This window comes from Phragmites australis, chromosome 1 (genome assembly GCF_958298935.1).
Source record: "Phragmites australis chromosome 1, lpPhrAust1.1, whole genome shotgun sequence".
NCBI classification, from domain to species: domain Eukaryota; kingdom Viridiplantae; phylum Streptophyta; class Magnoliopsida; order Poales; family Poaceae; genus Phragmites; species Phragmites australis.
Window position 1 is genome coordinate 51,902,292 of NC_084921.1, and position 12,554 is coordinate 51,914,845.

Consider the following 12,554-nt stretch of genomic DNA (forward strand, 5'->3'; position numbering starts at 1 on the left):
CCAAAAGCAATTCATAGAACACTGGAACAAGAATTCAGTATATATGAAAATTTATGCTACGATTAAAGATTTATTATTTAATCATATCAAAGGCACTGTGTCATAGAAGACTCTGCTTATTCAAAGTAGAGTTCTAAAACAAAAAACCCTTCCAGAAAGGGAAGTAGAGCAAACAAAAAGGGCAGGTATCCTGCAGTACCCGCTGCTTCTGATCCAGATCAGCATACAATACAATTTTTGCAGAAGTCGAAGCTAGTGAAAAACGTAGCACATAGGATGATCTATGCATTCTCTATCAGCTGCAAGACCTCAGTTTCAGCGGGCAGCGACGGGATTGCCCCTTTCTTTGTGGTGGTGATCGCTCCACATGCATTGGCGAATTTAATCGCCTCCTCTAGCTTCTTCTGATCCTGTACAATCAGCAGGCATCAAATTTCTGTGACACGGTAAATACTGAAGGACATGTTTGTGGGCAGCTTACTTGTAGCGAGGAAGGATCTTGGACAATCTTTCGGAGCAGAGCACCAACAAATGCATCACCTGCACCTGTTGTATCAACTTGTTGTACTTTGTAGGAAGGGACAGCTCCATGGAAATCCTGCAATCAAGTATAGCAGACTTGTGAGTCTCAGCTACAGCAGAAATCAAGTCACAGTAGTAACTGTTGTTTTCAAACAAAAAAAAAAGTCACAGTAGTAACTGTGCAAGTTATATACTAAAAATGCACACTTTGCATTTAGTAAAGACAGGACCTAGTGAAGTTTGGATATATGCAGGCCACAAATATTCAGCATAAATAACCATTTTCATTGGACAATAGGTAGCACAAAGTTATAAGCATACCCTGGCATAGTACTTGCATCCTTGATCTCCAAGAGTCACCAGGAGCAGCTTCATGGTAGGCCGCCACAGCTTCATGACAACATCGTCCTCCACTGAGTCGATGCCTGTCAAGAACTCAAGCTCGACCTCGCTGACCTTTACAATGTCTGCCTGATCCCAGATACTCAAGATCTGGGTGCGGGCCTCCTCACGGGATGGCCACAATGCCTCCCTCAGGTTCGGGTCATAAGAGAGCAGTGCACCAGCCTCTTTGGCAATCTCCATGGCACGCAAATGTGCCGACCGGCAAGGCTCAGCAATCAAGCTTATTGATCCGTAGTGAAAGACTGCAGCCTGAATACATTATAACTTATGAGAATTTACCCAAAAAGAAGGGGAACGGACAGTGTGGTACTGCAAGTTTCATGCAAGCTAACTGATTCAAGTCCAAGTCATATCATGAAGAGTGCACATATTTTCCAGTAAATTTTAGTACAAAAGACACAGATTTTGAACCATATTTCCAATAAGCATGATCGAATGAACCATCTAACAGCGCCTGATTTGTGGTAATTATCGATTTAATTCAAGCTGTAGAGGTAAAGGTTGGAATACCGTTTACCAAATTCACATATCAAACAATCTGTCTGGTATGTATACTTCTGCTTTTTTGTCTTAGCGCATCACACTGAAACAAGCAAAGGTTTTCCAAAGGTTCAACTAATCTGTGCAAAAGCTGAACTACGTGACATCAGTTGAAATGCTCACAATTATTGCCCAACACAAAGAAACAAAAATTCCAGTGGAATCCATTAATACACGGCATGACTAATGATTTCTACAAGGCCAGCTCACGCCGATGAATCCAAGAATCACAGGTTTGACTAGTTTCATAACGGCTCTCCTTTGGATTACTTATTTGTCTCCCCCAATTTTCATGCATGTTTGGATGAATCACATAAACCACATGACCAGATCCAGAAAAGAACAATTCGCCAACTAGAACGCACAACAAGATCCGACCAAAACCAGCAACGAAGGCGCCCACTTTGCGCAGGAATCTTTGGATTCCACGAGAAGATTCAACAGCATTACGGCAAAGCGCCCGAATTAGGCGCAAGGAAAAGGACACCTTTTAGCGTAATAAACAGGAACAGGCCCAAGAAAATTACAGACGCCGCAACCTAAACCGCACGCGAAATCAGCACAAGAAGCCTAGCGCTCGCGTTCAGATCCAATCAGGAAATGGGCCAAGGATTCTTTTATAATCGATGGAATCGATCAGGAAATGGGCCAAGGATTCTTTTATAATCGATGGAATCGATCAAGTTGTTCCTAGATCACGGAGATAAAGGTATGAATGGGAGATCACCATGAATCAGGCTTACCCTCTTGATGAGCTCGACGTTGAGTTCGTCGGCGGTGAGGAGCATGTCGGCGCTGGGGTTGCGGTAGAACATGAACTCACGCTCCCCGTCGGCGCGCAGCGTGACGAAGGCGAGCGCGGTGCGCGCCCCGGCATCGAAGACGACGCCGCCGGCGTCGACGCCGTTTTCCCGGAGGATGGCCGCGAGCATGCGCCCGAACTCGTCGTCCCCGAGCTTTCCCACGAAGGCGGCCCCGCCGCCAAGGCGCGAGACCGCGATGGCGACGTTGGCCGGGGCGCCCCCCGGCGCCTTGAGGAACGCGGGCGCCTCCGCCAGCGACACCCCCGCCACCGTGGGCACGAAGTCTATCAGCATCTCCCCGAAACTCACCACCAGCTCGCGCCCGCCCGCCATTGCCCTTGCCCCTCCCCCAAACAACAGCGCGCGCACGGACAGAGGCGGAGAGAGAGAGAGAGAGAGAGAGAGAGAGAGAGAGAGAGAAGAGATGGCTAGGCGCGTGTGGAGAATTTTCTGGCGAGGCGGCGAGGCGGCGTGTTATATAAAGAAGAGGAGGGGTTGCTGGCCTTGCGGTGGAGGCGGACGGGAGGAGATGGACTGACGGTGGTGGTGTGCGCCGTGCGCGGCCGTGATGGGTTTCGTGGGGGGTAGCGTAGCAGGGTGACCAGGTGTTGTTGACGGCTGCCCTGGTTGGATCGGTCAATTCAGGGCTGCTCCTGGCCTGCCTTGTAAAATTTAGATGGAACCATTTCCTCCCATGTAACGGTGAGTGAATCACGTTTTCTATATTTGAAGTATGCTGGACATCCTTTCCAGTTGAGGAGCCAACAAATATTTGGGAATTGATAAAGCGTGCGAGGTTGATTTCAATGATTATAGCAAAAAATAGCATGATAGCAAGATGGAAATTGATAACACAAATAAAAAACAACATTGCAACAAATAGTCAGATGTATCGGTCCTTTTTCAGTGTAGTGGTCCCGAGTATGCCGAGTATTTACTTCACATTTATTAGTTCGTTTGGAGTGATGTAAGGTTAAATTCAATTATATTTACAGACATCATATGTCGTGTGAAGGTTCAAATGTTGCCATGCTAATGCTCCTTAAATAAACTAAGAAGAGCTTTTAATAAAGGGGGCATTACTTTCGTGAGCTGGAAAGAAATGTGAACAGAGTATAGCTGATGACTTTAGCTTTCACGCCAAATAAATGTTGTTCGCGTGCTAGGAATTTATTTTGGAATAAAATCAATAATATTTCATCTTGAATGTGTTCAGTGTTAGTTTGATAGCTCAAACATTAATAAGCATATAGTCGTGACCTAAGGTTGTTTTTCTTTAAAGTTAAGAACAATTAACTACTAATGGAATAAAATCACGCTTTAAAATCATATTCAAATGGGTGTCTAATTCAATGGTATGTTGTCTATGCCATCTACCAAACTACATGCTCGTCCCTGGAGTTTGTTGTCGGATTTTCAAGGCGTGATCATTGCACTTCAAGGAGGCCCACCACAACCAATTGTATTATTAAGAGGAAACAAAAACATGTGAGAAAAAAAACAAAATGGATCATAAAACACCTAAGCATGACAAACATGGACCGATCTATAGTTCAGTTCGCAAAGCAACTAACCCAAGAAGTTCCCTAGATGTCATTAGAAAAAAAATTGGACTTTCTTCGTTGCCATCGGTTTTATCTTTCATTTTTTTTCTTGCAATTCTATCCGTATTTCCGTTCAATCCTATGTTATAATTCATTATTCACCAGTTCCGTTTCTTCAAAAATTAGTAGTCTTTGTTTCTCCAAAAATCATAAAACTTTTTTTTATGTGTTCCATAATCCTTGTGTAACTCATTTTAATTGGATTGACTCAAAAACATATGTACAATTTAAACTAAAATTCTCCAAAAAAAAAAGCTACATTTATAAATTCTAACAATTGTTAGGGCATCAAATAAAATTCCAAAAATCTAGAAAAATCATTAATATTCTTTTCATGTGATGGACTAATTTATAAAATTATTTTTACACTAAATTATATGGTGAAAAAGTAAGTTCTTTTGTAATACTCTATTTATATGCAGTGTGATACAATAGATGGAAATAGAGTATTATAAATGAACTCACTTTTTCACCGTATAACCTAGAGCTAGAAATAATTTTAGAAATTAGTCCATCACATGAGAAGAATATTAATAATTTTTTTAGATTTTTGGGATTTTATTTTAGACCCTAACAATTGTTAGAAATTATAAAAGTAATATTTATTTTGAAGAATTTTAGTTTAAATTCTACATAGTCTTTTTGATGAATCCAATTAAAATAGGTTGCACAAAAATTGTGAAACATGCAAAAAAGTTCAAAGAATTTTTGAGAAATAGAAAACTATTAATTTTTAAAGTAATGGAACTGTTAAACTGTGAATTGGTGAATAGTGAATTTGATGAAGATTTGAATAAAAATAAGGATAGAATGACAAAAAAAACTAAACATAAAATCGATGACAAAGGAGTGGCTGAAGCCCCTCACGACCTCACGGTCGATCCGTCCCTATCTCCATGGCCATCACACAAATGGACCCACACGGCAGCGAGTTAAGTTCCATGTGGGCCAGCTGATGGCGGCGTGGCTACCCATCCTCTTTGTAAAGGCTAGCTATACGCACACGCCCTCCTGCACCCATGCCAGAAGAACACAATGTTCTTGCCTATTTTAGTGTCTCCATGTTAATTGTGTTTGTATCTCCAATGACTTAATAAGTAGAGTTTAAATTTTTCATCTATTTTTATTTTTGTCGATTGTCTATTTTTTAAATTAAATTTTTATTGATTTGTTGGTTTAAATATTTCTCTCTCATGAATATTAATTTGATTGTGAGATATCAGTGGTTGTTGTGGACTTCTTGGTTTATTCATCAATGTTTGGCATTGCGCACTTCTTTAAACCATCTGTAACAACAAGACTGCTCCAAGCATCAACACATCAGCCGGTGTACGTTGGAGGGTCCCTTTATCAACCATTAGTTTGGAAGATATTAAAGAGGAGCTTATGATAGAAAGAGAAAGAAAATTGTCTTAATTCTAGATAGCTGTACAATTATTTTTAAGTGGTCCGGTCATGCTGTTCAATTCAAAACAGGGACAAAACTAGAGCATCAACTATCTGAGTGCACATTTTAATATATATACGGGACAATAAAATTTTGACATAATGTACAAATAATAAAAAAATAATGATAGAAATGCTTACCAAAATAAAGAATCCCATAACATTTGTTAAAATAGTATAATAAAGTTAAATAACATTGAATTCACAAACAAAATACAATTGGTATTAGCAGAATACACCATTCAATCTCCATGGCCTACAAAATATGTAAAAAAACATGACTTAACATTTTTAATGAGAAATTGAATTGAAAAGATCAAATAAAAGTAATGCATTACCTTCTGGTATTTATGTTATTTCAACGTCTTGAAGCGATGGACTACAACATCATTTGTAATTTTTTATATTTCTTGTTTCTCCACATAGCAAATGAGGCTATTACTCATGTATTCATCACCAATACGATTGTACAAATATGTTTTCATAGTTTTTATGGCCGAAAAATATCTCTCAACTGTAGCAATGCGATAGACAATATAAGTACTAGCTTCAAAAGTCGATAAATCAAATGATAGCGAATGTGTTTTCTTGTCTCTAATATTTTTTATGAAAGCTCAGCAATAGTTTGTATATTGAAGAATATATCATCTTTTCGCACATTAGAAATGTAAAGAAAGAAGATGGTTAAGTTCTCTCAATCCTCTAGAATCAAGATTATTATGATATAATTTAGTCAAACTTATCAAACTCTCTACATTAAAATCGTAAAATAAATCTCTTAGATTAAAAGCAGCCGCCGAGCAAACAAGTAAGTAAGAGTTTGTCTAGTTGAGACGCCTATCAAGATCTAGAAAGTAGCCAATCAAAAATGTCATTAAAGCAATCAACTTCAAAATGATGCTTATTGGTAATTCTAGATTTTTGTCTTAGCTTCTTTGGATTAATTTATGTCTCACCCATAAAGATTTCTAATCCAGGTAATCAACGCTCAAGTTTCCTTAGGATCCCAATTCCAATAGGATACGCACGCCTCATTAGCCCATACTGCTCCACAAAGAATACCTATAGTTAAAGTTTTTTAATACTTCTACGTTGGGATTGGTTGATACAAATTTATTTTGTATGTCTATACAGATATGTTTGATTGAAATATTAAAAAATTCAAAAATCAGATAATAAATTTATTAATTGATCATCTAAATATGAATTTACCATCGAAATGAGTACTGAAGTGAGCCGCTAAATGTGCGGGCCACCAGTACCGGCAAAACAAGAAGAACAGATTACTAGGGATGAAAACGAACGGGAACGGTCGGGAAAACCCCCTAACCGTTTTTATTTTCACATTTTTCTCTCGAAAACGGAATCGAAAACGGGAAAGCCGGAAACGGGTACGAACTCGGGAATATCGGGATATCAAAAACGAACCAATCCGAACATAAATATGCGGGTATCAGTCAGGAACCGATAATTTAAAATGAGAACATCGATCCGTAGAACAATGATTTCAAACATCGGCGCGACACATAAATTCACACCAATAAAAATAATTTATATCATACACAGATGAACCACGTAATGACATAAGTATCAACTGAAAAATAACTATCATGTTGTAACTCGAGTACTCGGCATAACATACAATCATACAAAGACTAGGATTGTAGGTGGTGCAAGAGCTTGAACAACATCGGTAGGTCAGCAGCCGACTGAGACTGGACCACTGGGATCTGGTTGAACTTTGAAATAGAGGTTATGTTTGGACTGACCGACCAGACTTGGTATGTGGACTACATGGTGATTTGTGAAGTTTGATCTCAATTAGAAAAACGAGAAATTCAAGATTAAAAACAGAAAATCCGAAAATGATCAGAAAAACCCCATAACCGTTTTCATTTTCACATTTTCTTTCGAAAACGGAATCGAAAACAGATAAGAAAATATAGAAAATAGATCGGAACGGAACGGGATTTATCCCGTCCGTTTTCATCCCTACAGATTACGATGTTCAGCCCAACCTAACTTGGCCTAGTTGTCAGTAACCATAGATTCAACCCACGAACTAGTCAGATTGTTGAGAACGCGCTCACGACAAGTGGAACCCTCCCCACACGTCAGTACTAAGTAAAAGTACAAGGGCCACGGTGTTGCACGCAGCTGGTATTACCCTGGCAGAGGGAAGCTGCACTAGATTTGCAGTGTAACAGTGTTGTTTGGCAATCGACGATTCTGTTCTCACCTCACGAGGCTGACAATTGGAAGGCATTAGCAAGAAGGCAGCATAGCAATATATTAGCGTTCTGTAACCTGAAAACGGAGGAAGAGATACACGAGACCATGTGCAGTACCCACACAGTTTAGCTGGACACGTTGATGAGCTAGTTATTTTAATTTTCCTGTCACTTTTCTATGGGCGATTTTCTTTTCACTTTCTTTTGAAAGTAGTATATACACCGTCTTTTTCTATCCTTTCTGACTGTGTTCTTCCGTCGGTGCATGGAAGATTCCGAGATGGGGTGATGAGTTTTGAAAGAGCGGAGCATAGCAGTGTTGCGTTTCTGCAGGGACTTATCCCGTCTGGTCTGGATCACGCTGAGGCTGAGCACGGAATAAGACTTGAGTTGGGCACGGATGCTATTGCTTTTTCTACAGTCCAAGGATAGGATTCCGGTCTTACACCCATCAGTTCCTAATTCCATTTTATCCGCTCCAACTTTTGCCAGCAACGAAGGATTCCTGTGTTCCAACTTTCAGAAACTCGGGCTACATCCATTTGTATATGCAGGCTCAGTTATCTGATTCAGGACGCTGTGGTGCCTATGTGCTGAGGCCTCACCTGAGAGAGCTGGTTCCAATTGCTCATCGTATGCGACCAGCTCGAATTATGCACGACGGATAGCATCGTAGCGTCAATGTTCAAGGGAGCATGCGTGCGTTGACTCGCTTGTTCGAAGTTTCAGCCTGACTGACGGCTTCGTTTCATCGCTTTCTTTGACGAACCAGCAGGGCAAGTCACGTTGTTTTCGGTTGATTTACCTGACGATACGAAAACAACTGAACAAATAGCAGCAGCTACAAAGAGCAGAATGCTGAATTCCGAGTTACAAAAGCACACCCCCGTCGTACTGCTGTAAAGTCTTCTTTCCAGTCTTCAGTTTAGACTTTTGAGATGGCAAATCTGACTTCGCGTGCACCGACTCAGAAAAAAAGGGTCGAAAGAAAGAAACCTACATGCTCATTCTCTGCTGTTCTTGACCTCATCATCGTCAGATGCACCGAGGAGAATACAACTCTACATCCACTTATGAACGCACGACCTATCTCATACGGAGTATGTTCATACTTTGCACCTTTCATTTATTCTCGCAACCGATATATTTTTTCTCTTACTTAACTCTTTAACATAAATCTTAACATAAATAAATCATCACGCAAAGACAAGTGAAATTTTGCATTCCGATGGAGTCGCAGGAGTTAGCAGACACCCAATTATATATTAATCTACATGCGTGCGTGGGTAAAGCCAACCACAAAATATTTTAACCACCCTGCATCGGGTTTCTGCGTCTGCATGTTCCCGAAACCCGCGAAGCGTAGGAGCCGGTGGGCATGAAACCCTGAACCCGCGCGTCAGTTGGCTGGCTGGACCAACTGGATTTCAGAGATCCGCGTGCCTCGCCGGTGGTTTTCTCAGATAAAGTGCTTGTGCCCGTTTGGTTCGTGGCTAAGGTTAACTAAAAAAGTGTACTTATAAATTTTTAGTTATAAATATGACAAAATTAGTTAAAAACTAAGAGTATGATGTGCAGGTTAAAAAGCTAACGTTATTATTTAAAAATTTATAACATGATTAATTATAGATGTGATAAATTTAAACACGAATAAATGGACCCTTACTTTTTTTTTTCCTCTCACGAATATGACTGCTTCAATGATTAGTCTTACACTGTTACAACTGCTTTGGTTTTCCCTTTTCAGAGCATCCGAATACTCCCTTCCTGCATGCGAGAATCCTAGTTCAGGAGAATAGGCAAGGCTTGGCCTTCGCTTCACATGCCGATACGGCGTGCGAATTAGAGCCATGTGGATCACAACATGTTTCCAATCTGACGGAAGATGACGACGACGAGCTCTATCTCTCACGCAACGAAGAACGGCGGTGGTTGATAGGGTTAGGAGGCTTCCTTCTTGGTTGAGTTTAGAAGAGCTCCTGAGAAGAAAGGTCGGTTCGATGTATGAGACGAAAACGTGGGACGAAGCGACGAGACAACGGTGGGCCGGTGCCGAGGTAGGAAAGCTATAAATGGAGAGGTTAGCACGGCGGGTGATAGACACGGATCCGATAGTGAAGACATACCGAAGATGACAGGAGGCAAGAAAGAGAGCTAACACTGGGATCCGATAAAGGTTAAAGAAGACTCGTGATGTATTATAGACATCCGATGGCGCGCTGCCTGAAATAGATGCTATTTTTAAGCATCTCAAAATTAGCATCACCTTTTCTCTAAGACGATGCTTTACATGCAGCGCTCACTTGGGCCGAGCCATTTGGGCCTTTCGTGTTCCATCACGGGCCGCATTTGCATAACTTGCAGATGCGGCCCATATAAACGGCCCGCTTGGATAATGTTTCCAATTTTTCGTCTCGTACAGGGGCTCTTTTGTAAAAGAAGAAAGATCGCTGGGGGGAAGCCGGAAAGAGCGCTGCTTGTAGCTAGTCATCGCCGTCGACTCGTCGTGGTGGGGGCGACTGGCGAGGCGAGCGATGGATCGAACTCTTCCCGTCGCGGCGGCCGTCTCCGTGGTGCTCATGTGCTTCTCCGGCCTCAGCCGTGCCGAGCGGCTCGGGGCGAGGGAGTGCGAGGAGCTGGGGTTCACCGGCCTCGCCGTCTGCTCCGACTGCAACGCCCTCGCCGAATTCGTCAAGGACCAAGGTATGGGCACATCGTCCTCTGGCCTACAGCTGGTCGTCATGCCTCATGCGCTACTGATAAGATTTGCGATCTGTGCCGGGAAGGCGTAGGAGTGAGGAGTCATTCGGATGCGAATTACCTTTTCTCAGTTTCACTCATTTGGAGAGTGATCTGGATCAAGATGTTCGCTGCTTCGCTTGCAGCTGGGAAATTGGATCTCTTAATGCGAAAATCTGCTAACTAGGGTGGTACGATAAGATTTTTGGACCACAGACCAATGCCAACTCGATTAATAAAGCTTAAAGCACGAAGGAGAGATAGGGTTAGCGGCTTAGCGCACTGAGGATTGGTGGATTTGAGGCTTTCCGTTATTTTTTTTTTTCACGCAGTCAAGTTTCGAACGGGCTACAAAACGGTGGTTCACTGGTGTTATCCAGATGCTGTAAGCCGCAATATGCATTCTGAAGCTAACAGGATTGGAAAGATCATTCATTTTGCCAACTGAACTTTTAATTTAGAGGATCATATGTTATCTAGTTTGCTCATTGCTTCCTGGGATGAATCTTTTTTTCAATTGCTCCATGCCTCCATTAGGATTAAGTCACTGTCTATTGGCAAAGCAACTAAGGGTGAAATTCTTTTTCACCTGTACTAGCTATGCGTTGTGTTGTGCCATATGATTGTTTCAAATTTAAACAACTTTTTGGTTGTTCGCAGAGCTGGTGGTGGACTGCCGTAAATGTTGCACTGAGGATTCAGATGATTCTATCAGCAAGGTATGAACTATGAGTTTGCGTGAATTGCTGTAAGGAAGACAGCTGTTTTTACCTACAGTACATTTTATGCTAATTTCTTACTATCAGATGATTTATGTGAATACTGGTTAGATCTTATAGGGATGGCCAATTAGGTGTCGTTTTTAAAATGGCTGTAGCTCTGTATGCTTGAATCATGACATATAGTCAAGGCAAAACTTGAAGGTCAGAGGTCCCGAGTAGCACGTAAACAAGACTTATAGAATGTTCTTTTAGGATGGACATGAGTGTTAGAAGTGCCATACAGTTTTTTACTTCTACTTGATATAGTATCTGACTGTGTTTGCTATTTTCTATTGAAGCTCACATTCTCCGGTGCAATAATTGAGGTGTGTATGAGAAAGCTGGTGTTTTATCCAGAAGTTGTTGGCTTCCTCGAAGAGGCTAAAGATGGCTTTCCTTATGTGGAAGCCCGTTATTCCTATGGTTCTCCACCAAAGCTCATAATGCTTGACGACAAAGGCGAACAGAAGGAGACCATAAGGCAGGTTCCACTTAACTCGAGAATAAGCCTCTAGTTATCTTGGAGAATGATGTAGATTCTTGGACTTCTGTAACAAATACTATAAGAACTGTCTGAACCATTTTCATTTCATTCCATCTTATTTCATTACGCGCTGGCACTTTCATGTTGTCTGCTTTCACATCATCCTTCCTCATGCAGTCATGTCACGTAATTCATGTAATAATCTGATGGTTGATGCAATAGGCAAAGATATGTTGGATTCGTTTGTGTCTGCACGCTGCTTTTAATTTGAACATAGTTCTGTGGACAGAAAAATGCTTTCGTATACTGGTAGTGGAGTGCTTCATAAAGCTGCAGTAGTATGTTCAGCACTAGGTCATTTCTAAAGTGTCCTGAATTTTCCCTTGGTACACCATTCATTCATAGATGTAAGATGTTGCCATTGTACCGAATAATTTCTTTTTTTATTCTTTATGTATACAACGTACCTAATGTATGGTAAAACAGTGTTTTCATTTGTTCACTGGTTCATTTACTAAAAGTCTAAAACCCACTGAACTTGCAGGATCGACAACTGGAAGCGAGAGCATATTCGGCAGTTTCTCATGGAGAAGGTGAAGCCACTGAAATCAGACAGCTGAGAGCCTGGGATGAGTTCCTGTCCCTGTAAAACATTTCCTAGCTGATATCTCAGTAAACTCTAGGGAGTTTGGTTTGTTGCAGGCAAAATCTCTGCCCATTTGAATATTTCCATGATACTTGGGGTTTTTTTGAGTATGCTAAAGCAGCCACATCTGATTCAAAATAGCATTGGTACACCTCAAATGTTTGTACTAGAGAATTTGCTGGTTATGGCTTACATTTGTTCTGTTATTACTGTCAGTCAGCTGGTACTGTGATCCATGCGAAATTATTTATTGTAATGTGGCGCTTTTTTCCCTGGAGCTTTACCTCGATGAAGAGGGTAAAGAATGCATAAAGAGCTTTCAGTATCTCCACATTTCGCCATCTGCAGTGCAAGTACTAAGGTACACAAGCTC

The 12,554-nt window shown here is 41.2% G+C and overlaps 2 protein-coding genes across 2 annotated transcripts; one reads left to right on the top strand and one right to left on the bottom strand.

Annotated features, from left to right (window-relative positions):
- Positions 1-40: 40 nt before the first annotated feature.
- LOC133926394 (fructokinase-1) lies at positions 41-2,849 on the bottom strand. Its single transcript, XM_062372326.1, has 4 exons — positions 2,211-2,849; positions 844-1,176; positions 482-598; positions 41-410 (listed from the first exon to the last, which is right to left on the bottom strand). Exons 1-4 carry the CDS (start codon positions 2,601-2,603, stop codon positions 282-284), a joined length of 972 nt encoding a protein of 323 aa, XP_062228310.1. The 5' UTR covers positions 2,604-2,849; the 3' UTR covers positions 41-281.
- Positions 2,850-9,999: 7,150 nt separating this feature from the next.
- On the top strand, positions 10,000-12,458 carry LOC133926404 (uncharacterized). The gene is made up of 4 exons (XM_062372338.1): positions 10,000-10,254; positions 10,951-11,009; positions 11,351-11,532; positions 12,080-12,458. Exons 1-4 carry the CDS (start codon positions 10,086-10,088, stop codon positions 12,153-12,155), a joined length of 486 nt encoding a protein of 161 aa, XP_062228322.1. The 5' UTR covers positions 10,000-10,085; the 3' UTR covers positions 12,156-12,458.
- Positions 12,459-12,554: the final 96 nt, after the last annotated feature.

Bases quoted from the DNA above. Each gene is read 5' to 3' on its own strand.
- LOC133926394 (XM_062372326.1), bottom strand. From the start codon at position 2,603: ATGGCGGGCGGGCGCGAGCTGGTGGTGAGTTTCGGGGAGATGCTGATA. The intron at 1,177-2,210 runs GTAAGCCTGATT...TAATGTATTCAG, and splicing joins ACGTCGAGCTCATCAAGAGG to GCTGCAGTCTTTCACTACGG. The intron at 599-843 runs GTATGCTTATAA...ACTTGATTGCAG, and splicing joins GATGCAAGTACTATGCCAGG to GATTTCCATGGAGCTGTCCC.
- LOC133926404 (XM_062372338.1), top strand. From the start codon at position 10,086: ATGGATCGAACTCTTCCCGTCGCGGCGGCCGTCTCCGTGGTGCTCATG. The intron at 10,255-10,950 runs GTATGGGCACAT...GGTTGTTCGCAG, and splicing joins CGAATTCGTCAAGGACCAAG to AGCTGGTGGTGGACTGCCGT. The intron at 11,533-12,079 runs GCAGGTTCCACT...CTGAACTTGCAG, and splicing joins GAACAGAAGGAGACCATAAG to GATCGACAACTGGAAGCGAG.